Source organism: Ceratotherium simum, chromosome 1, assembly GCF_057802395.1.
Source record: "Ceratotherium simum simum isolate JZ-2026a chromosome 1, ASM5780239v1, whole genome shotgun sequence".
NCBI classification, from domain to species: Eukaryota; Metazoa; Chordata; class Mammalia; order Perissodactyla; family Rhinocerotidae; genus Ceratotherium; species Ceratotherium simum.
In genome coordinates, this window is record NC_141900.1 from 35,959,984 (window position 1) to 35,985,592 (window position 25,609).

The following is a 25,609-nucleotide window of genomic DNA, read 5'->3' on the forward strand; positions in this document are numbered from 1 at the left end:
AGCCGGTCTTCCTCAGCAAAAAGAGGAGGATTAGCATGGATGTTAGCTCAGGGCTGATCTCCCTCACAAAAAAAAAAAAAAAATGAAGTTTACCAATTACAATTTGATGAGTTTGAAAAATGTACATAGTGGTAAAACCACCTCCACAATCAAGTTTTAGAACATTTTCATCACCTCAGGAAGTCCCCTTGTTCCCTATAGCAGTCAAAGAAATGTTGTTTTTCTTACTATTATTTTTTATTTTTTCAGACCTTAGTCAATCCGAGAGTAGGACCCCAAAGAATAAAACACTGCTTGGAAAACAAAATCTCTGTCTTATGAGATATTCTAGACCGGAATTGACAAACTTTTTCTGTAAAGGGCCAGATAATAGATATTTTTGGCCGTGAAGTCTCTGTCGCAGCTACATAGAGCTGTTGTTTTAGAGAAAAAGCAGCTAGACACTGTTTCAATGAATCGATGTGGCCAGATTTGGTCTGTGAGGCATAATTTACCAACCCCTGTTCCAGACGTTTGAAATTCAGTTTTTCTTAGTAATAGCCAATGAGCTGTTCATAAAACATTTGGTTCAGTGAGCTTTTCAAAGGAATACATTATGTGATTAAATAATTTGTAGCATTTTAATTTAGTACACTTGTCTTTTGAAAATTATTATTTCTGGAGGTGTTCAATATATGTGGTATTCCAAAAACCTGCAAAGTGTAATTAGAATAATTGAATGTTGTCCACTTTTTTTGTAGTAGCAAAGAGATAATAATTTGAAAAAAAGAGTAGATTGGAATTTTCATTTGTATTGAAAAGTAAAATGCAAATTGTAGATTCTAAATCATACCACTAATCTATAAAAGTTTTACAAATTGTTGATGTCTGTCACACTGTATTTTCTTTTCATGTAATATAACCTCACTAAATGGCATCATTGTTTGTTTTTTTTTTTTAATGAATAGTCTACCTTTGTTTTGTGAGTGTTTCATAACCATTTGAAGAGTCTCACTAAATCCCGAGGGTTCAAGAGCTTGTTGTGGAAGAAGAATGTCCCCCCTTGGGTTGATTGTGCATGCCTACAGACTCGGCTGTGGTGGGAGCACTTTTACAAACTGGAGTTTTACCCTCCGAGCATGTGGCCTTTGTCATATGTATCTTTTCTCTCCTCAGAAGTCCAACTTGATAATGTTATGTTGTCTTTACCAAACCGGTTTTAGGTTAAAACCTAGTAATCTCATAAAAACTCAGCCCAAATTTACTAATTCACACATTGACAAAGAATGGGCTTATAATAGGAGCTACGTAAAGTCAATAATTTGTAATAGAAAACAGTCATTTGTGACGTCATGATAAAAATATTGCAAAAAATGATGTTAGCATAGAAAAAGTATTTTTAGAAACAAATATTATATAAAGTGGCTTACTTTTGACTTAAAAGTGAGTTATGTGGGGCCGGCCCTGTGGCTTGGTGGTTAAGTGCGCGCGCTGCGATGCTGGTGGCTCGGGGTCGGATCCCGGGTGCGCATCGAGGCACCGCTTCTCCGTTCATCCTGAGGCCGAGTCCCGCATACAGCGGCTAGAGGGATGTGCAGCTACGGCGTACAGCTGTCCGCTGGGGCTTTGGGGGGAAATAATAAAATAAATGGAATCTTTAAAAAAAAAAAAAAAAAAGTGAGTTATGTGTAAAGTTGCCATTTTTTAAGACAAAAAGGTTTATAGAAAGTGATTGATAGTGCAAAGGATATCTTTTTTAAAAAATTTGTGAGCATTTTGTTTTGTTTTGTTTTGAAGATTAATTCCCTTGAAATTTATTTTTGGAAATATATACTGCATTCAAATGTTCACAACATTTGAAATAGTGTCATCTTTAATGCCATGTAATAGATTTCAAGTAATTTAGGGCCCTATGAGGTATTATTTTGTACTTTTGGATTTTAATATACAATCATGATTTCAAAGATTAATCAGTCCACATATACTAAATTTTACTAAAACTTCCAGATGTATATTTCAATATTCTTGAAACTATACGTTTCTCCTTTGTGCTCCTTTAATGAAATATTTAATGAAGGCAACAGTGAGATCAATGAAAGAATGGATAGCAAAATAGAGAGCACTTTATGATTCTGGAGCTCAAATTTGGTTTGAAGAAAGTTTTTAAATTTAAAATATCTTCAGCTACATTGCAAGATTTCAAATAAAGCTTTATTGGTGAAGATAAATGCTTTGAAGGACAAGTTATTTGGACTGACAAGATGGGAATATTTAAAGTATATTTAACCAATTCTAAAAAGAACGTGTGCTTCAGATGTTAGGTTTCTGCCTTTCATTCTTAAAGGATAAGACAGTTGTCTAGTATAGCACAAGATGAGTTCACGTTTCGTTGCTGACAGCTCTTTTCAAACCATGGCGGTCTTCTGGGAACACTCTTGGTCGTCTCAAACTTAGCAACTGTGATATTTGCTGACACGTGAGGATAAATAGATTGTCAGGTTGCTGATTCTGAATTTGAACTTCTCCAAATCTCCCCAACTATATTCTTACATCCGTTAGTTCTTAGTTATTTAGAGCAGCATGCCTTCATGTGGTTAAATGGGATGTAGAAATGGAACCTTCATTGTATGAATAGTAAAAATTAAAAAAAATCTTAGCTGCTTGAGCAGTTCTGACACTTTCATCTTAGGGAAATCTATTATAAGTATTATACTTGCAGGAGAATTTCCCTTCAAGGAAGATTTTTTTTTTTAACTTCAAAATTGCCTGATGATTCAAATTGCTCTTGCAATCTTATCCTAGGTCTTAGTAGCTAAACTGGCTATTATGTAGACAAGCCTGAGCTTTAGAAGGCAACTTGGTTGCAGTGGTGAGAATATTTAAATAATGGTTTATTTCAGCTTGTTCCACCCAGTCATTAACTCACTGCTGCCAGCCGTCAGTTTCCCTGCCACACCAGGAAAGCCTGTCATTTACAACCGAGGACTATTTTAGGACCCACACTATAAAGTATAAAGAAATATGCTGGAATCATAGGGTGGAAGCTGGGGAGGGGGTTGCTAAGACTGCACAGGGCTGGATGATGACTCATTTAACCCTTTTTCTTTCTCTCTTTGAAAAACAAGTATTTTTTTTTTTTTCAGTAGGTAATATACACACACAGTAGTAGACATTTCAAAGAGGACAAAATGGGAGTATAGTGAAAGTTAAGTTTTCTTCTCTCTTCTTTTTCCTTGTTCCTTTCCCCATAGGCCTTTACTGTCTCTTTCCAGAGATATAATATGCATGTATAAGCACATACTCTTTTTTTAGGCAAATAGTACACAACATGCCCACTGTTCTTTATTTTGTCTTTTCCTTTAACAATATATTTTGTGTGTTCCATATTAGTACATATAGATTTATGGGCCTCATTGGCTGCATTTTGTAGCTGTACCATAATTTATTTAGCTAGTTTCCTCCTGGAATTTGAGGTTATTTTTAGTTTCTTGCTATAAACAGTGTCACAATGAATATCCGTACGCATAAGTCTTTGTGTGTATAAATATAAGATAAACATCTAGAATAAATGTGCCATTGATCACTCTCTGTAACTTCTGAAAGATACCCAGTGACTTCCAAGTTCAGTTCAACCAGTCAACTCAGTGAACACGTTACTCATTGTAGGCCCTGTGCTGGTCCTGGGACTTGCAAGAATCAGACAGGGGCTCTGCCTTAGGTAGGTTAGAGTCACTCTCCAGTGACTGTGATGCTTCAAGGTAAAGTACTGGGTGACGAATCAGAGGCACAGCTGAATCTTGTGGAAGTGCACAACAGGAGGCATGACTTCTGACCTTGGGGATCAGGGAAGAATTTGAGGATGAGTTGGAGTTAGAATTAGATGTGAGAAGTGGCAGGGAAAGGCATGTGGCGAGAGTACGGGAAGCATGGGTGCACCAAAGCGCAAGTTGAGTGCACTGCCCTCCACCACATGGGCCTCCTCACCATACCTGTGACATGCCAGGCCCGCTCCTGCCTCAGAACATTGGCCCTTGCTATTCTCTCTGCCTAGAATGCTTCCCTTAGATTTCTTTATGACTTGCTTGCTTTACAGTGGTGCCTACAGGCCACTGGGGCTCCTCAGCATGCGCCCTGGTTATTTGCCCGAGTGTTCCAGGTGTTGTCCTGTTGTGTCAGAAACAGGTGCCTCATGTCCTGCATTCTGCTTTTCCTCTTGATACCACCATAAAAGTGCCTCTAATGATGGTCTTATGGCAGAGCTGGCTCCTCCCCAGTGCCTTGCACTGCCATGGCCATTCTGGCCTTTTTTGCCATCTGCCCAAGGGCAACACAGGCCCTTCCTTTAGGCTATTCCAATGCAGCCCACGACAGGCTATCATTTCCAACCAGATTTTGTGAAGGTTGAGCATTTGGGGAAGGGCAGGGCAAGGCAGCTTAGAGGTACCGCTCGCTTCTGTTCAAAGTGCTCTGCTCAGAACCTAGAGGTCCCTCCTCAGTGTGAGGGGAAGGGTCCTCTCTGTTTATCTCCTGTGCTTCTCTCTCTTACTGGGGCTGACTTTTCTCTCCCTAAAGTGAGTGTACCCCAGTGATGCTACTTGGAATTCAGGCCTCAAGCCTCCAGAAAGAGGAAGTTCCTTCCTCGCAAGAATCTAAGGCCCCTGGGAGGTCTAATTTCAGATCTTGGGGTCTACCTTCCATCCCCTAGCCACAACTGCAGCCCCGATAAACAATCATAGCACTTAATAATTATGCCAAAACACAATCAACAGTGCAGTATCAGTACTCTTGGTGGGATTTAAACTTAAATGTTCCTACAGGACAATGTTATTGGTCCTGTCCTTTGTAGGGTGAAGAATAGCTCTTGCTACATACCCTTTCCTCAGTCTTCTGGGTTGCTGAAAACTCCTGACCAAGAACTGGGGGAAGCATTGGTGTTTGTCTCTGCATTCCTCGAGACAGCAAACATCTTCCCTCAAAGAAACCACAGAGCCTCAGAAACCTATTATCTCTGCCAAAACGTGCACCCAGTTTACATTAAGCCTTTCGCTCTGTTTGAAACATCAAGATGCAGGTTAATTTTACAGCTTGCCCCAGAACAGTGGGTAGGGACTTGCTTTACATTTATATAACAGAAATTGCCATTATGTTGATTTTTCTAGAACAAAGGAACAGTCAGCCTCAAAGGTAAATTCAAGTCTCTTGCTTCAGTAAAACTGAACAGCTGGAAGCTTTGAAATGAGTGTTTTTGTACTTCTGCTCATCAAGGTTTTCAAAAAAACTCTCAAGTCTGGGCACACCTCTTTCTATGCTTAAGTTAACTCTTTGAGAGGCAGCTAAGGTGCCATGCAGAACCAGATACCTGATGTTGTTATAATTGGGATCTAAGCTGGTTTAAAACATCTGAGTACTGAAGTTCATAGGCTGGGATCCTAGGAAGCAGAGGCAAACTGATCCCCTATCTGAATGTGCTTTAGACAGACTTAGTCTTGTCTAAGGACTACATTTTACAGAAGACTCAGCGTTGTGTGGGGATGCAGAAGGGGTGGGGAGGGGTGGTAAGAAATGAGGCAATCATAAGAAATGATCCTTGCTCATCAGGAGCTTATAATATGGCTGCAGAGATAAATGTAGAGATAAAAAGATGAATAAAACAGTTTTATATGCTTACAGCCATGTGGGCTGAATAGAGAATGAGATGTAATATAAATATTTGGAGGAGAGATTAATTAATTCTTAAAGTTTTATATATCTAAATTTTAAATATCATATTAGATAAAGTTTGAGAAATCATGGAATTTTTTAGGAAAATACGTCCATCACTTACATTGTTAAGAACAAGTAGCTTGAATATTATAGCCTTATGGTATGATATATTTTTGTATTTTTATTTAACATATATGGGAGCATCATAAAGGGATTAAAATATTTTATGTATGTCTTGGGTTTACTTCTTACCAAAAAAAGAAAGGGGGGATGTCATGAGCCTTTATGCCATTTAATTTTATCCCCATTAGGTTTTTAAATATTTTAAAATCCAGGGACAGATTTTTTATTGAAATGTGACACAAAGTCCCAAGGTGTAAAACAGGTGACAGCAGAGGTGCTCTGGCTGAGTGGGTTGGTTTATTCTCCCTGTTGGCCAGGACGACATACACATGCCACCTGCTATGGGAACACTGTCTCGGGGATTCATGATACGTGGCTGTTGTCGATATATATGTCAGTCCAGTAATAGACTCACTGTGAGCCAGACACCATGCCAAGAGCTGGGACTACAAAGGAAAATGAACTGTGGTCCTACTGTTGCCAAACCAAAGTGGGTTAGCTTCCTGGCGTGTTAAAATCAGACTCTCCACCAGAAGCAGTTGTCACACAAAGCACAGCTTATTTGCAGCAAATAGGAGACCATGTGTTATTATTTCCAAATTGTGGCTGTCCATGAGCAAGGACAGCAGGGGCCTGTAATTTTGGATGGGGAATGAATATTCAAAAGGGAGAGGTAGGTATTCACTTGTGCAGGCTCAGTTCTCTCATCTGTGCAGGCACTGCTCTTGCAGTGGGGCTTGGTCTGGTTCAGGGTAGTTGGTGATTGCATCTCTTTTTTTTGTTTTATTTTTATTTTATTTTATTTGGATTTTTTTTTTTAATTTATTTTTTGTTTATTGCAGTAACATTGGTTTGTAACATTGTATAAATTTCAGGCATACGTCATTATACTTCTATTTCTGCATTGATTACATCATGCTCACCACCCAAATACTAATTACAGTCCATCACCACACACATGTGCCTAATCATCCCTTTCACCCTCTTCCCCCCGCTCTTCCCCTCTGGTAACCACCAATCCAATCTCTGTCTCTATGTGTTTATATGTTGTTGTTTTTATCTTCTACTTATGAGTGAAATCATAGGGTATTTGACCTTCTCCCTGTGACTTATTTCGCTTAGCATAATACCCTCAATGTCTATCCATGTTGTCACAAATGGCTGGATTTCATCGTTTCTCATGGCTGAGTAGTATTCCATTGTGCATCTCTTAACATAACAACAACAACAATATTTGGAGAAACAGTTAAATGCTTCTGAAACCTCCCTTGAGTTCCTTGGGGCAATTAGTTGGTGACACTACTTTCAGGAAAACTGCGGTCTTGTGCTGGGGCAGTTCATGCTGACATGTAAATGAATGACTAGTTAGGGCTGACATGTAAATGAATGACTTGGGATATCCATGCAAGCTCAGGGCTGCAGTGAATTGGAGAACAGAGGAAGACTCATTACCTGGACCAGGGAGGGAAGTGCAAGTCAGGGAAGCTTCTGGAGGAGTTGGCCTGAGTATTGTTTTGAAGGACATGTAGGAGTTCATCAGCTGAGTAAGGCATTCCAGGATATGAGACCATGTGCCAAGAAACTGACATGAGAGTAGATAATTACAGGTAATTTGGTAGACTGCTAACTGTTGGCTAAAAACAAGTTGGAAGAAATAAGGCTGGAGTAATAGTAGGGGCTTTCATTCCTTGGAGTTTGGACTTTCAGGGTAAAGCCCCAGAGGATCTATTAAACTCTTTAGCAGAGGAGTGACCTGATCAGATAGTGTTTTAGTTAGTGGAAATAGCCAGTATGTATTGAGTGATACTGTAGGCCAAGTGTGCAGTTAAGCAATTTCCATGCATTTCTCATTTAATTTGCACAAATAGTCTATGAGGCAGGTGTGGTTATTATATCAGGGATCCTAGCAGGAAGCAAAGGGCAACTCAAATGGGCTGATTGAGGTGAGTTTGATGAAGGGACTATTTATGAAACTGTGGGCAGGGTTATAGATGTGAAACCCTTCTAGGCTAACAATAATGGGGAGCCTTTATCACTCCCTCACTGCAAGATTAAGAGAGAACTTGGTTCTGGAACCCACAGAGCAAGAGCTGTAGCCTTCCAAAGGAGGACTTAGCCACTGCCATTGTCCTGTCCAACTGAGAAGGAGCCAGGGGAACAAACACACTGGCCTCACTTTTCTCTTTCCTACTGATCTTTGGTCAGTGTGCCTCCCACTGACCAAATCCAACTTGAGGCCAGGGGGCCAAGGACTCTGTAATGACACGCCCGTTAAGGTCAGCCTCTGGGGAGCATAGAATGAGAGGAGGAAGAGTCAAGAATGCACCAGGAGGGGCAAATGGAGAATATCCAGCAGAGTTACTACATACATTTCACAGATGAAGCAACTGAAATTCAGCTAGGTTAAGTCACTTGCCCTGAATCACACAACTTGTAAATGGTGGTCCCACCTGACCCCACAGAGGAAACTCTTACACACTACATGGAACTCTCTCTTCATCAGACTATGGAAAAGGAATAGGAAGGGCAAACATGGCAGCTGGGAGATCTCAGTTAGGAGATCTCACTAAGGTTCGAGACCCAGAAGAATAAGTTTGAGAGCAAGAATAAGTTTAAAGTGACAGTGGCAGTGTGGACAGAAAGAAGGAATGGATAGACAAAACTGTGGACCTGAATTTCCTTCTCATTTAAAAAGAAATGATAATATTATAGAAAATACAGACTGTCTTAGATCCTTTGCAGCATGAAAGCTCTGTGACTCATGTCTGCAGTGATTGTGATAGATATTTATTTCATGGAATTAATGTATCTTTGAAAATACTCCCCAGATGCTCAATATACCTCCTTTTGGAGATTTGAAGTTTATATATTTTATTTATTTACTATATTAGTGATACCCAGCCCCGATTTCAGGACAGCCAAGATTGTCACCAGGTGTCCCAAAACATGTTTTAAAATCATCAAAATAAAGTAAACATAAGCATGTCTTTTAGTAGACATTGTGTTCTAATTATAATATCTGGAATCCTGTACTGAGTACAATGTTAAGACCCCAAAATTTTACTTGGCCTCTGCTCAAATAGTATGATAAGAGAAAAGAAAAACTAAAAGCGTAGGAGAAAATAATTCATAAAAATTGGACAGCAACAAGAAAATAAGAAAATATTATAAGAATTCAATATGACTCAAACTTTTTTTTCCTTGAACTGGCTCAATAATTGCCTCCTTAATTTGAACTGATTCAGTTGGATATTTACTGTTGTAAAAACATAAAAGCCTCTTAGTTCAAGTTTGAAAGTAATTGCCTGTTTTCATCTCGTGGAACATTTAAAAATTCTCTTCAGTAAGGATATCTCAAAGAGCTTTTTCTTTAGCTCTATGTCATTGTTACACATCCTTGAGGTCAGCTTTAACTATACACAGGTTTGGGGTTTCTGAAAAGAAAATGGGCCCTCAGGGTCCTGTAAGATAAATGGGCCTCCCCCAGACCCCCAATTTGAATTTCTAGCTGTTACTCTCCACCTTATCTAGCTAACTGCTCCATTTCTGGGGCGGCTGCCTTCTGCCAGTTTCCACTTTAAAAGAAACAAACAAATAAACAAAGCAGCCCATAAGAATGGTTCTCATTTCAGCAACCAGACCCTCACTTGAAGGTTCCTGAGGTGCTTTTTTATCAAATTTCTCTTTTCCTTGAGGGCTTTTTGTCTGATTGTTCTCTGAGGTTCTCTAGACAACATCAGTCATTCTCTCGAGTTTGCTCATATATCTGGAACCACCTTCCAGTAAAACCAGCTCGTGTTTGCTCGGCACTTCTCTTTCCTGTCTCCCCTGCCTTCCTATCCTCTCCCCATCCCTCTCCCTCACTCACCAGACTGGCCTGTCACCATTCTGGACTTTGGACCCACTCAGTCTGTAACATGTTTGTTCCCAGGGTCCCAGTCTTCCTGGGAAGGCGGTGACACTGGCTGTGTTCAGATTCTGGCATGGCCACTTATTACTGTGTGATGTGGGGTAAATTAGTTTCCTTGCTGTTAAATTGGGATACTAATAATTGTACTACATTCTAGGTTGTTGTAATGATTAAATGCTATGCTACATTTAAACCCTTAGAGTACCTAACAGATTGTAACTGCTCAATAAAGTCACATCAGTTTTGCCTCTGTATTATAAGCACTAGCACATCCGCTAATTTCCATGTTTTAGTATTATCTTTGGTAAGACGTGGTAAGGATGTCTCCACCTTTTTAAAAAAAATTTGGGTGGTTTAGGAAGGAAATGGAAATGATTTTCTCATAAGCCTCCCAGAGGAACACTTACTCTAATTTCTTATTTCTCTTAAAAGCTAAAAAAATTAATAAAGAGAGCATATATTGTCATTTCAGATAGTATGTATGTAGGATAATTTCATCTTTATAAATTGCCTCTTTTCCAGTCAAGTTCAAAGTGTACATCTGGCTTGATGTCATAATTATTCTTACCTTATTTGACCTAATTATGGTTGTCATTATTCAATAAACTCTCTTTAACACTTACAGGTGCATACTCGTATAATGCTTTGGGTATATATTAATACATATTTATAAACAAATGACCTAAAAGTTTTGAGTATTATGTCTTGATTTAAAACTTAGATTCTTATGATGAATTTAGTATTTTCATCTTTAGTTTTTAAAAATTGGAAGCAAATCAGCATGATATGAAAATTCATCAAAATTGCCAATTTAGTCAAGTTATGAAATTCATTTTCTATATTGTGTTGTCATCTAGCATTGGAATAATAACTTTGAGTTTCATTAACTGAGAAGCAGAAACTAGAAAACGAAATGTAAACCAGTGAACTGTGAAAATGATATATTCACATATACTCTACTGAAAATGATTTTGCATTCTCTGCTAATGCATATGTGATATGATGGGATCATTGAGGTGGAATTACTTAAAGGGCTTTTTAAGAACTTGAGCACATATGATCTTCATACATTTAATGAACAAGGTTTTTAGTAATATTTTGTTGGGATCATTGAATTTTAGTACTTGGATGGACCTTAAAGTTTCCTTAATCTGGCTCAGGAGTCAGCAAACTTTTTCTTGAATACCCAGATATTAATATTGTATGGGTCATACTCTCACTGTCAGCTACTCTGCTGTTTAGTACAAAAGCAGCCGTCGACAATATGTGAACGAATGGGCGTAGCTGTGCTCCAGCAAAATTGATTTGCAAAGACAGGTAGTCGGCTTACAGGCCATAGATTGCCGACTCTTATCTCAGCCCCTTATTTTACACATAACAGAATCAAAGTAAGAGAGCTTAAGTGACTTAATCAAAGATACACACCTCACTAGTTAGTGTCAGAACCACTATCAGGCATTTAGTTTTTTCATATCACAAGTCTTCTAATATGCTGACTAATGCTCTGACAACAAAAGCGGGTTTCTTATATGGTAGTGAGCCAAAGAATTCTGACTAATTGGTCTTACGACCGTGTGTATTAATTTTATTTAAGCAGTATTTCCCAGAGAAGTATATTATTTTTATCTCTTGTACGAAAGAGAAAATAAAATCTTCCTATCTATGAAATTTAATTATTTGAATATTTCCTTTCTTATTTAGAATGTCTATATTAAAGTGCTATGATCATTTCTATTATTTAAAATGAAAGATATATAAAATCTGTGCGCTTTAGGATAGACAGAAATTAGGCATAATTTATTAACTTTAAAAATTCAAAAATAAATAAAATCAGAGCAAAATAAAATATTGTCTTAACAGGTTTAAATGTCTTCTGGACTTAATTTCCTTTTATTAGGATTTATTTTCAAAGATTATTCTTATTCAGTTGAAAGACTCTGACAAATGCCAATCAAACATTTTTAAGGGATTTTGGTGTCCTGTAAAGAGTAGCTTCTGTTAAAGTAGAAGTCTGGACAGAAACAAAAACAAAGATGTTTCATTCAAAGGAAAGAAAAGAATATTATAATTATAATCTCAAAACTTTTTTCCACTTTAAACTGCACCATGTGATATTAAATATATAAAAAAGCGTAGACCTATCTCCCAAATGCCCACATTTCCCCCTTCCTATGATGGCAAATATAGAACAAGGGGACTGGAGAATGTTCAGCGTTCATAGTGCTTCTAGAGGACGATTGGGTGTTTTACGTTTTTTATTATTATTCACATTGAAGAGTGTTCCAATTAAACTTTAATTTTCAATAAAATTAATTTCATTAAATGTAGATCATTTATTGTCTAGAATGTATTTTGAAATTGATAACCCTTTGCCATGGGCAGACTTGAGGCTAGTGTAACAATCCAGCAAGAGACGAGGTGGGAGATCTAAGGAGGGGGGAGAAAAGAGAGAAATTGAATTTTGTAATTTTGTGAGTAGAAGGAGCCTACAGTGAAATAAGACTTGCAGCTTTGGCATTTGGATGGAAGTGATGTCCAGTGGTGAGTTATAGAACACCAGAGGGGCTAGTATTGATTGGAGAATTGGAGACAGGAGAAGTGTTTAAGATTGAGATAGCTGTGGAAGATCTAAGTGGATATTTTTTACAGAGAAATCTAAAGTTTTAGGGGAAGATTGATACTCGAAATATGTATTTGGGATCGACAGCATATATAGTAAATGAAGCCATGCAATTCAATAAGATCATCCAGGGAAAACTTGTCAAGTGCAGAGGGAAGAGGTTAAAGGCCAGAACTCTGGAGAACACCAGAAGAAAATATTTTTTGTTTTGTTTTGTTTAATGATTGTTTACTGATACATTCTAAGAGCAGCAATAAAGAATTTTCAAACAGCTTTAGCATATCATAGGATACTTAATATAAATCCTCTAGGAGGGAGAGGACTCCATTAAAAATTTATATGAAAAAAGAAATTCCTGGCCTATTCTTAGGACTGTGGAATGGGAAAGAAAAAGCCTTCCTCTACCCTTACTCCATGGACTGGCTCATGGAATAGAGAAGTATTTCCCTTTCTAGCTTAACTGCCAGATGGTGAAATATTACCCAGGTGTTTCATGTCTGTTTGGAATCAAGTTGTGAAGAAAGGAGTCCCTCTCCTAGAAATATTGATTTTCTGATTAATTAAGAGGAGACATTCTTTTTCTGATTGTTTAGTTTGGGGAATGAGGTATGTTGAGGGAAAGGCGTGGGAGTTGCTCTAATATAAAATTGAAACCACTGACAAACACAAAACAGTGACGCATCTTTTGGAAAGACAAATGGTGAAAGATACTCCTTTGTATTGTATTTTGGTTGACTTCCACAACTTCATCTAGCTTTTGCCATTATTCCACTTAATTAGAAAGAAACAAGTCGGTATTGCCAGTTCTTTCTCAATTTCTTAGTCAGAACAGAGACATGGGAATTATCATTCCTGAACCTCTATCCAAGGTTCAGCAATTTTCTCCATAGAGTTAGAGAGTACTCAAGTCCCCAAACAATTTTACCACCTGCAAAAAAGGATGCATTGGAATTTTAAAGAATAGTTAGATGTGCATGGAATATAAAATCTAATGTATATCTGTGTACAGCTAAAAGAACTTTTACTGTTTTTGTGAACCTAAAACAGCTTACTAGTAAAATGCATCTGCTGCTGGACTCATGGCATATTCCCTGTATTAACGATGCAGATAGCTGTAGAGACGGATGGCTGGTTCATGCTGAGTGCCTGTAGGACATCCTCATACCAGTCTAGTGAGGAATTGGATAGACCCAGATCTGAAGCCCACAGACAAGTATGAGCTGGAGATACAATCTTGTGAGAAATCACCTACAGATGACAGTTAAAACATGGCATTAGCCACACTTACCTACAGGGTGTGTATACATTTGAGAAAGCACTGGTTTGAATATATAACCCTAGATAAAACCAGCAGTTAAGGGGCAGATGGGGAAGATCCCAGAAGGAGACCAAGTCATTCCTGTTAACTCTTCTAGATCAGAGAAGTCAAAGGAGTAAATTTAAAAGAAGAGGAGTGGTCAACAGTGTCCACGGCAACTAAGAGAGCTATTAAGATAAGGCCTGAAGAATCTCCATTGGTTGATGCTGATTTGCCTGCTTAGGGCAAATGTTGGAAGCTCTGTCATGTGGTTTATTCTGTATCCCTGCCAGAGGGAAGAACCAGGCTCAGGATGGCAGCAGGTGTTGGATAACCATCTTACAGAGATATGAAAAGGAATTCTTTCACTGGGTAATAGGTTAACTATACAGCTTCTTAACTCTTCTGGAAATATCAGATTCTGCTACGCTAGCTAGTACCAAGGTTGCCCAACTTGGAATAATTGGCAACCGGGCTTTAATAGGATTTTTTTGCTCTACTCTAGGGTCTTTTATTAGTTAGAAATGGTAACATCTTAAAGTTGGATACTCTGAATTGTTACACAAGCTAGTTTAGGTGCCCACAGGAACACGCACCCTTTCACGTGCACACGCTCAGCCAAAGCAGCAGCGTGCAGATAACCTGTACTCATCTGGTTAGCATTTCACTTTGCTTTTGACTTTTAATTCAAACTAAACATTAATATAAGAAGTTTTGATAATAACCCATGAACTTCATCCTTTTTAAAAGGTAGTGTAGCTCTCTTCCTGTAGTGTAACCATAGCAACTGACAAGGAACAGAGAAAGCAAGCTTTCACACATGCTGTGCTAATTAATCCTGTCCTACAGTTTTCCTTCAGCTGGAGGATGCAGTTTAATAAATTTTGCATGAGTAAGCGTGTTTTGATGCATGAACTGTATAAATACAAGCAATATCTTTACCAAAAATATTTATTAAAAATGTGGTTATATATTCCTACTTCAAGGTATACTTTTTTTTTTTTTCTTTTTGAGTCATTGTTTTAATAATTTGCTCCCTCCCTGAAAAGTTTTGAGATTTATTTATCTTAACTGAACAGAAATATTTTTAGGGTTAAAACCTTCTGTTTATCAATATACAGGACACTTTCCACAAGAAAATGTTTTGATTGACTATATTCAAGTTGAGATAATGGAAGAGTTTTTCTCAAGCGATGCAGAAGACTGTATCTTAAAAATATAACATTCTTCGATATGGCACATTTACATGCAAACCATCTTAAGAAACTGTCTTAACACGTTGAAAGCTCATCTTCACTGTTGATTTGGGAAGTTATGTGGCCCAAGTGAGTGGAGTTTGAGCCGTCCTTTATCTAAACATGTGGGAAGGAGAAAAATAATGTAGACAAAGAGCTTTTCTTTATTTATATTTTCCAGAAATATTTAACCAGTTTTACAAACTTATATTCAGAGTGAACATAACTGACTTGAAATCACATGTAATTATTTAGATTTATACTCTTTCTAGGTTATTTTGAGGTCTTGTTCTCCCTTTAAAACTGGGAATATCACAATTTTTTGTAACTAGCCTTGGAGTCTGAGCTATCAAAGAAAATCTCAGATTTTTTTCATTGTCTTATCCCTCTGGCCTAGCTTTCTGTCAGCAGGGCCTCAGGAAAACCAAGGGACTCCAGCTTGAATGTTTTTGGCATCCTATTTGACTTGACAACAGCATACGGAACGAGTCAGAAACTGTTTCAGGACTTGGGCTTAGCTCTTTGGTCTATATAGAAGCATAGTCATTTGAAGAACTAAACCTTTTGATGGGATTACTAAATTCTGGAGATACTTTACCATCTTGACTCTCCTGTCTGTTCAATTTTGCCTGAATTGAGGCAGGATAAAAGCTTACAGAGAAAAGAAGTAGAGGTTATTATGGAAATCTGTTATCAAAAATATTCTATTCATGTGCAGAAAAGCTGGGAACCATGTATGTATATGTATGTGTGTGTGTGTATAAACTATGCATTTTAATATGGAATACTTATAAACATTAACCAATTTATAATATGCCATTGTATTTTTATAAAAACTGCATTGTAGAAGAAATTGTTACTGTAACCGTAGTTGAATTAATTAGAAATTCTTTGTCTCATCAGCTGTCCTATTAATTTTAACATTTACATATAATACAGTAAAGGGAATACCAAGTGTTTAATAAATAGGAAAAAAGTCATGTTCCTAAGTACTACATAAAAATATAAATAATTAGAACATTAAAACGAATATGTTATGGTAGATTCACCATAAAAATGTTATATGTGCTTTGAGTATCACAGTGATAAATAATACTTTACACTTGTCATTAATGAATATACCCAGATAGAAAGCTATCATACAAGTTTCTTTTTTCTTTTAAAAAATAACATCCATAGATTTTGTGATTTATTTTTTTGCTGAGGAAGAGTCGCTCTGAGCTAACATCTGTGCCAATCTTCCTCTATTTTTTTTTTTTTTTTTTGTATGTGGGTCACCGCCACATCATGGCTTCCAAATGGTGTAGGTCTGCGCCTGGGATCCAAACCCGCAAACCTAGGCCGCTGAAGTGGAGTGTATGGAACTTTAACCAGTAGACCACAGGGCTGGCCCCAGATATTCTAATTTTAAAAGGAATTATTTATTCATTGTAGAAAACTTGAAAAAAACTCAGAAAAACGTATTAAATTAAAAAAAACTGATAATCCCATATTCCAGAGCTAACCACTGTAGACATTCAAATATTTTTTCTGCCATTCTTTTTTCTATGCATAAGTATTTATGGTTGTGAAGTCAAACTGCATGTCACTTATCACTTAGCATATTATTTTGACCATTTTCCCAGTTTTTAAAAATTCTTAGAAAACATTTTATTATACACTATCTCATCATCTTTATGTACTAATCATATTTAACTATTCCTTTATAATTACTTATTTAGATGGTTTTTACATGAGCTTCCTGAATAAAGATTTCCTAGTGGGTGTTTGATAGAACACTGAAACCACAAGAAATGTTGGAACAACCCTTTGAGAAAAATTTTCTACTCTTCTTTTAGAGTCGCAATATACATTAGAAAAATTAACGGCACTGAGAAGTCTTGTAGTAGGGAGGGACATCTGTTTAACTTTTTAAACCATTTTTTCTCAAAGTTATTTAATCTTGGAACTCTTTCTCATAACACTTTAAATAACTTTAACTCTCAGAACTAGAGTTCCACGAAACATTCTTTGGAAAGTCTAGATTTCTAAGCTTCTGTGCAATATCTAATAGTTTATGAATCATTTGTTTACTCTCCTGGGATTTTATTAGATTCATGATGCTTTATTAGGAAATATATATGATTTATTGGTTATGAGCATGTTTTTGAAATGGGTAGACCACAATATGCTTTCCACAACCTTTCTAGTAATCTTGACATTGCATTTGTGATTCTGTATTATAATATCATGTTTGACCTTTTAAAACTGTGAACATTCAAATTTAAATTCCCTTGTTATATTAATGCCTATTAAACTTCTTTATGTTTCATGTAACCCACAGGTCTTGCAAGAGCAAAATCTGTCCCTAGCCACACATACTCCAATGAAGTGGTTACCTTGTGGTATAGACCTCCAGATGTCCTCCTGGGCTCGACAGAATATTCCACCTGCCTTGACATGTGGTGAGAAATGGAAACTTTATTCTAGCTAATCTATCCGTAGTGCTTGGTCTGGGTCAAGCCTAGACAAACATCCTAACAGTTTGAATGAAGATTAATGATACAGGAGTGTTTTCTTGTGTGTGGCAATACTGCTGGATTTTTTAAAAACGTGATTGGGAGTGTTCCCTAATCAGAGACTCCCTTGCAGATGGTGTCTGGTAATGGTTCCTGATGAACAAGGGCAGAGAGATTTTTCAAACTGTCGGTACGGTGATTTTTCTCCCTAAGGGTCTTAATTTGTGGCTTTGTTTTATAACAAGGAAGTATATATCTCCAAATAGCAGTGTGGGTTGGAAGTAATAGGAGCATGTTTAAATTTACAACAAAGCTCAGATAAGCGGTCTGAAAATTTTGGTATAACTGTTAGGCACTAAATTTGGTGCAGTATACCCCTAAAAACTGTTGGTACCAATTATTTAAAATGAAATAAGACACTTACTTTTTTTTTTTTTTTTTTGTGAGGAAGATCAGCCCTGAGCTAACATCCATGCTAATTTTCCCCTTTTTGCTGAGGAAGACTGGCCCTGGGCTAACATCTGTGCCCATCTTCCTCCACTTTATATGGGATGCCGCCACAGCATGGCTTGACAAGCTGTGCCTCAGTGCGCGCCCGGGGTCAGAACCTGGGCCACCAGCAACGGAGCACTCACACTTAACCGCTACGCCACGGGGCCAGCCCCCCAAGACACTTACTTTTTAAAAATATCACAATAAGTTTAATTTCAATAGAGTCTTAGTTTCACACAATGGTTTAGCAAAACTTAAAAATCTGTCTTAGGAGGCCCCAAGACTGGTGAGATTTAATGCATAATTATTATTAATGATAAACTACAATGAGTTCCCAGTCCAGGGTGATCTAAATCAAATATTCAAATAAGGGAATAATCTTATTTTTAGCACTCAAGAAAGACTCACTAGTGACTGTTGTGAGTGTCCTTTATTAATAGAAAAATCCCTTTTCTAGACTCACAATTGTGGCCAAAGTAAAACAATTCATGTAGCACGTGGCTATTTTATGCAGGAATTGTCTCCCATGAATGATTATGCCCCGTATACAGAATTCAGCTACATGGTCACATAACGTTTATGACCTTAATAAAGCTTCAGCCTGTGTTGTTTATCTTACTGCCAGTACTTACTTCACTGCTCTGCCCTCAGTAATCTTGGCTTTGAGTAAATTAGGCTGCGATGAGGCCTGGCTTCTTCTCTGATGTTTTTAATTCAAGCATTTTATGGTGAGAAAACAAGTTCCTTGTGATGTAGAGCACAGTGTAGATTTTCTTAATTTAGGCTCCAGCAGCCCCCCTAGGAATGGGATTTCAGAATCTGTGAAACCACTGAAAATATATGCAATGTTTTGTGTACCCGTGAATATATTTATTTTTATGGGGTGTAAATCTATACCTCTCAATAGAGCTATAAAAGAATCTGGGTACAGCCTAAGAGCTACTGTCATAAATTTTGTAATGCCTTATTATAAATCTAATACCATTGTAATGCATGTTCCAAAACACTGAGAATAAAGATGACTGTCATTGAGGAGCTGAGCTAATCCATTTTTTCATCACACTTCCTAACTTTTTTTAAGACAAGTTTTACACAATTAGGCAGGGGCTTGGGCAAAATAGATATTTTGGTCATTAGTTGTAATGGAGAAAACGTTTGGAAGTAAAGGTCAATGAATGCATGAGGATATCAGTTACTAACTTTTTCCTAACATTCTCTTCCTCCTTCCTGCCTTATACTTGAGAGTTGGCTACGCAAATAATCATTTCTTAATATTCTTGAGTTGTAGAGTGTTTTTCTCTATTTTTTGAGTATGGAAATTCTAGGTTGTCTTTCAGTGAGGTCAGTTAAGGACTCTGCTAATAGAACATAATTTGGAAATATTTGTGGCTTGGAGCCAGTTTTGTCCTAGTGCTTGGCAGTTCAGTTAAGACTCTACGCTCATAATCGGGAGAAGCTGTTTTTTATACACTAGTGGCTAATTTTTCCCAAATCTTTAAAATTGCTCTTTAAAGTACAGAGAACCACATGGATTGTGACTTGCTAATATGTCTGTTTCTGGTATGTAGTATTTGATTTCCGGTCTGTGCCTCCCTGCTCTCCTTTTTTCTTTCACGTGTATGTGCATGTGTATGTTCGTTCTCTTAAGGAGAAAGGCTTGGGCGCTTTTGCTTTAAACAGAGACATAATGAAGCATAAGAAGAAGACTGTTATTTAAGTGGGAGGGAGAAAAACAGTTACAAAATAGTAGACCCCAAATGCCCTTTTCTCTGCATGCCAAGATTATTCATTGCCAAAAACAAATAGTAAATGTGTTATGTATAAGCAGTTTCCCATACTTATTGGCTCTTCATTTCCAAGCTCTAAAATCTGAGTTATGTCTGTGCTATGCCTGTCATTCTGCATCTGATTTCATTCCAAAACATTTTCTAAAAGCCATTTTGTTATTATCCTATAAGTCAAGTAAAATGTATGTATTTTTCCAGTTAGAGAGAGTTCACAGGACACTGATTTTTGCATAATCAATGGCATCGATGCTGGGTATTCAAAGACCTAGATTTAGGATTATAACTGAGTCATGGCACCAAAGAGAAGTACAAATATTAACCCATGGACAATAGCAGGGAGGCAGGTGGCAGTGGTTTCAGGCTATTTTTACAGTTCATTTACCATCCTGGGGCAGCAGGGTAGTAACTAAAAACTAATGATCCTACACAGTGTTACATTTTCCAGTTTTCTGTTTAAATAGCCACAGGCAATAAAAATATTAATGAAGACACATATGCATTAACATTGGCAGCAAGTGATGGAAATTGGAACTCACTGTGTTATAATTCACTGCTCTAGGTCTCCAGCACCGTGGCAATGTGTGAATATACTGTGTGATTTGAGAACTCATCAAGAAAGAGAGTTTTTGGTACCTTTGTCTCCCTCCATGAAGGAGGATTTAAGCAGAGAAATCAAATTGGACATTGTCTCGTGTATAAACTTCTCTTAATTCTTGGATTCTGTAACTCTTTGAAAGTCAAAGCATAAGAAGTCATCTTTAAGCTTCTAAACCAAAAAGGGCTTACCACATTAAGAGAAGTGCAGATGTGAAAAGCAGCCTATCTGTGTAGTCCCCCCTGTCAGGGAGTTCTGCTCTAGCTGTCGTGGTCCGTGGTCTAAATAAGCTTTATATTCCTTTGTAGAAGCTCATAAATATGTTTAGAGAGGCATTTGTTTTCTAAAGCAGAAGGTCACTTGGGATTATTTTAAGGGATTAATTTTTAACATAAGATGACTAAGTTATCTGTAGCTAGTAAGTAATCATCTCATCATGGTGCTTTTGAGGGGCCACAGTATTAGTAGCATTACCTTGTGGTATCAATTACTGTGCTCCCCAACATAGTGTGTGAGGAATGATAGCACGTCAGTCTCTTCCTTTCATCATCTTTTTAAAAGCAAATTAACATATTAACTATGGTTGTCAAAATGTGGGGCGAATCATTTATAAATAAGCCTGTCAAATGTAATGAGATTGCATATTAAATCACTCTTTTCTCTATTACATCTCTGATTTAAGATTAAGATTAATTTGTTTAACATTGTAGCAGCTGGGTGGTTAGAAAAAAATTTCCATATCAGTCTTGGTATATAGAAGAATGTCTGCATCAAAATTAATTTTGCATATATCAGAAAAGAAATTGCCTATTTATTGAGTATTATAAGGCCATTTAGCATTGCTTTTTATTAAATAGCCTAATCACCATACATATTGGCAATATACAGAGTTCTGCCATCATCCTTAGTGATGTCTCTTGAACCAAGGAAATTTATGTAATAAAATAAGATTTCCTAGGACTCAGGTTTATTTACCAGTATTTTAAAAGAGAAAATCATAAATGAATTGTACTATAGCCCCTGAAAATAAATTTGTTCTATATGAGGTCCTGTTTTGAGTAATTGTAATAGTAATAATAATAATTGAGTCTTAAAAGTAATAGTAACAATAGTAGATACTTTTATTGAACGCAAGCTATAGTCTAAGCCCTCATGCATTTCAGTTACTTATCTACTGTACCATGATACAGTAGAAGAAATAGAAACTCAGAGAGACTGAATAGGATAGTAAAGGTCATACAGTTAGTAAATGGAGCCAAGCTTCAAACTTGGGGCTAACCCACTCCAAAGCCCTTTCTCTTTACAGCATATTACATAATCTCTTAAGATGATTTATAAGAAATTAGTTTTTATTTTACTAGTAAAGTGATTCCAAAACACAAATTCAGTAAAATTCCTATTTTATAATTTAGGTTGTGCTCTGAGTCATGTTGGATCCTTTGCATACTTCAAATACAGTGGGTGGCTTTCACTCTCGTTCAACAGCCTTGTGGACGGCCTTTCTCCCCTCACATCAATATTCTGTATTATATAGTTTTATTCAAGGAGGAGTTTCTTTGAAATAAACTTAAGACATGAATCATTGGACTAAATACATTTTCATATGACCAACATCTGTGCTGGCATTTGTTGTCCCAACTCCTAACCATTACTCATTTATCACTTATGCTAAAATGAATGAGTCCATTTAAAAAATAATGCTAGTAAGAATGAGAATTTGAGTTCATGAGCTACGTAAAGTCATCTGTCTGTCAACACTATTTATGCATTTTCTAATTAATCAGGTCATAAGACCAAGGAGGATTCGAATTAGTCACTGTCAAGAGTAACAACTCTTTAAGAGCTGCTCAAATAATATGTGATCCAAGTGACTTGCTGGTATATTCAGTGATGATGCAATGGAACATAACAAAAGAACAAGGGACAATCAGACGGGCTTCTAGGTAGTTGAAAGCTGAGCTCATGGTGGTAGCCATGGTTTCTGAGCCCACTCCCAATACTGAAGTCCCTTAAAATTAGGATGACCTTTTAGTAGAGTATCCATACCAGGATATCTTGGACAGTTCCAGTAATTCTGCCAGGACAATAGGTATAAAACAGAGATTTAACTGTGACGTGGTCGTCTTTCTCATAAAGCACTAGAGTACTAATTGGTTAAATACTAGTAGTCAGAAGAGACAATGCATTTGAGTCCTTAATTCACACCTAAGGACTGCTGGCTACAAGCTCAAATTCCTTGAGGAAAACTTCTGTTATGTTGCTTAATAACGAATTATCTCAAAAAGCACAACTCTGTAATTAGATTATTATGGAATTGTAGAGTGGTTGCCAAAGTGCTGAATTTAGCTATGGCTTTGGAGCGCTGAAGGGAACTAGTTCTATTTTTCTGTCAAAAGTGGTTATCATTTTTACATTCCACGTTATTTATCAATGTGTGTTTGTGAGAGAGAGTATGTTTTCAATGGATGGGTTTGGTTGTTTATTAGTGATAAATTAGCTAAATAATAATATATAAAATGAGGCATTGTATGTAGTCTTCATCAGTAAATGTTTTAAAAATAAATAAAAATTTCCTTATTTTTATCAAGGTTGGCAAAGGAATTGGCTACCCACAAACTGGTTTTTGGATGATTTTAAAATAGCCAATCACAATGACTAAGTTTCATCATATTAAGATAGCCCTTGGTATATACTCAGCAGCCTCACTGGTTTGTGAGAAGAGCAAGAGATGGTTAAATGTGAAATTCTTTAAGTAAAATAAGACTTTACAAATGTTGAGGATAGTGTTCTTATCAGCTCTTAGTATATCAATCAGCCAAGCTAAATATATTGCATTTCTATTGGAGTATAGCATCCAGGAGTGCTATAGGATATATCAAAGAAATGGAAGCTGTTATATTTTGGTTTTAGGGAGATTAACATACCTCTGTGTCTAGAGAGTTAGAGAGAAATTTGTCCCAGGATGTTCACATCTTGCTTTTATGTGTGTGTTTGTGTGCATGTGTGTTTAATTTGGAAATATATAAATTAGTGCTCATAGTTTAGAGAACATTGGATGCACACTAGTGCCTTTTATGTTTTAAGCTGTGTATTCATGTAGAAATCAATTCTCTGATCAAGTAACTAGCAATGGTTTGCTGTGTAAAGAAGAGGCAATGTTGTAATAGCAAACACAATGAAAGCCTAAATTAGGTTCTGTCTCTGCCACTCCTTCCTTGTGTGACCTTGGTTGACCAAATTCCTTAACTAGCCTTATCTTCAGTTTCAGAATCAGAAAACTATGATAATAAAACCTATTTTAGGTGTAACCAATAATTAATAGCTGCCACAACAGTAACAATAGCAAAAATAGTAACCTCCTGCCTCACCCATACTCACCCTTTAATACTATTTCTCAGAAGCAACTACGTTTGACTCTTTTAGTATCTACTTCCATATGTCTTAAATAATTGTTTATATTGCTATTTATTGATTTATTATTTTAGACATTATCTACTGAGTGGGTATTATGGTAGATGAGGATTTAACTTTCTTCCATCAACCTTCACGCACTCCACCCTCAGCTCATTCTCCCATATAGAATCTACCTCTGTTTTGAAACATTAATATGTAAATATTATTCATGGTTAAGTCAAGTATTCATTATTATGTATCCTTTCCTGTATGACCTTTTGGTTTTCCTGGACTTTATAATGTCTCTGATTTTTATTAGTTTAGTTGTCTTTGTTCCTATTGCTAATTATTTATAGATGTAAAAGATTTGTCAGTTATGTATGAAAAAAAAAATTTCCCAAATGCTCGAACACATCAGCAAATCTGTCAATACTGATGTCTCCCTCCCTCAACCTTTCCTTGAAACTTTTGTCTCTCAGCTCTCTGATTTTTTGCCTTAGCACAGCTGAACATCTGTCATCTTGAGACTTCCAATTACCCCTCTCCTGTTGTTGTAGATTCTAAGCTGGTTATTTTCTGTTTCCCTCCAAATCTGTTCTTTACCCTCTTCTGCCCTGCCCTATGTTCTGGATAGCTGACCCGTAGGGAATATGTCCTCCAAGCTGCCTTGGCTGCTGGTTTCCAGTTGGGTTCAGGCAAGTGGAAGAAGAGAGAGATTGAATATTCTTCCCTGTTTTAGCTCATATTTCTATATGGTTGACTGCAACTTTTATGGGGAAGTCTCTCTTCCATGGCTCGAGCTGTCAGTAGATCTCATTAATGCTTGACCTTTTTAATTCTAGGGGGAATAATGGCTTTTGGTTCTAAGGCAGGTAATGGCTTCCTGCTGTTGCTAGCCTCTCAGTGTTTCAACACGTCTTATTGGTTTCCTTACACCGCTGCAAGTAGTCCCTTCATTAAAGTCTGTTCTGGGTTGGATTCATTTTCCTTTTGGACCCTTACTGATTACAGATTCCCTAGTTCCTGGATTCCATGTCTTCCTCCTTTAGCATCCTAAGAAAGAGTGTGTTAGAGATACAGTTTTCAAATTCTTAGTTTTCTAAAAACGTCTTTATTCTACTCCCACACATGATTGATAAAGTTTGGCTGAGTATGTAATTAGGGTTTTTTTTCCCCTCAGAATTTTGAATGCATTGCTTAATTTCTTTAGAGCTTCTAGTATTGCTACTAAGAAGTCTGATTCCATTCTGATTCACAATCATTTGTGTGACCCCTCATACTTTCTCTCTGGAAAGTATTAGGCTCTGCTTGCTCTCCCTGGTATTTGGAAATTTCATGATAGTGTGCTTTTGTTATGTCTTTTTTTACTGGCACTGGGTAGGTTGCCTCCAATATAAAGATGTATGTTTCAGTTCTTAGAATGGTTCTTGAATTTCCTTTTTTTTTTTTTTAATGATTTATTTCCTTCTGTTTTCTCTGTCTTTACTTTCAGGAAAATTTGTAGTAGTTTAATATTGGAGCTTCTATCTTAATCTTCTATTTTTAAAATTTTTTTCTTTTTTATTTTACAACTTTTTAGCATTCAAACCTTCCATTCTTTTAAAAAAAATTCAGTTGCCATGTATATAACCACCTACTTTGTTTTTCTCTGGTTTCTAATGGAAGCTTTCCTCAAATATGGGGGTGGGAGGCATCCTTTGCTGTCCATTTACTTTTATAAATGAGACACTATGAATCTGTACACTTTGGGGCACTCATTGACTGGTCAGTTCATTATATATTGTTCAGACAAAAAGCTGAACTTTTCTTTGGGAGATTCTCAAATGTCAGTGTCTGAAGGCCTATCCTTTGTTCTTCCTCAGATGCTGATTCCTGGCAGCTGACATCCTCAAAGCAGGATGGGAGAGGCAAGCTGATGGTCACACAGACCAATAAACACTTTTTACTTAATTCCCCATTTTTCAGCCCTATGCCTCA

General features: G+C 36.9%; 1 protein-coding gene across 4 annotated transcripts in view; it reads left to right on the forward strand.

Annotated features, from left to right (window-relative positions):
* Positions 1 to 25,609, forward strand: part of CDK14 (cyclin dependent kinase 14) — a 550,404-nt gene that overhangs the window by 299,757 nt on the left and 225,038 nt on the right. For all 4 annotated transcript variants that reach the window (XM_087417863.1, XM_014788156.2, XM_087417812.1 and 1 more), the window contains one exon: positions 17,191 to 17,311. In XM_087417863.1, coding sequence (XP_087273989.1) covers positions 17,191 to 17,311 — 121 coding nt within the window. The remainder of the gene's footprint in view (positions 1 to 17,190; positions 17,312 to 25,609) is intronic.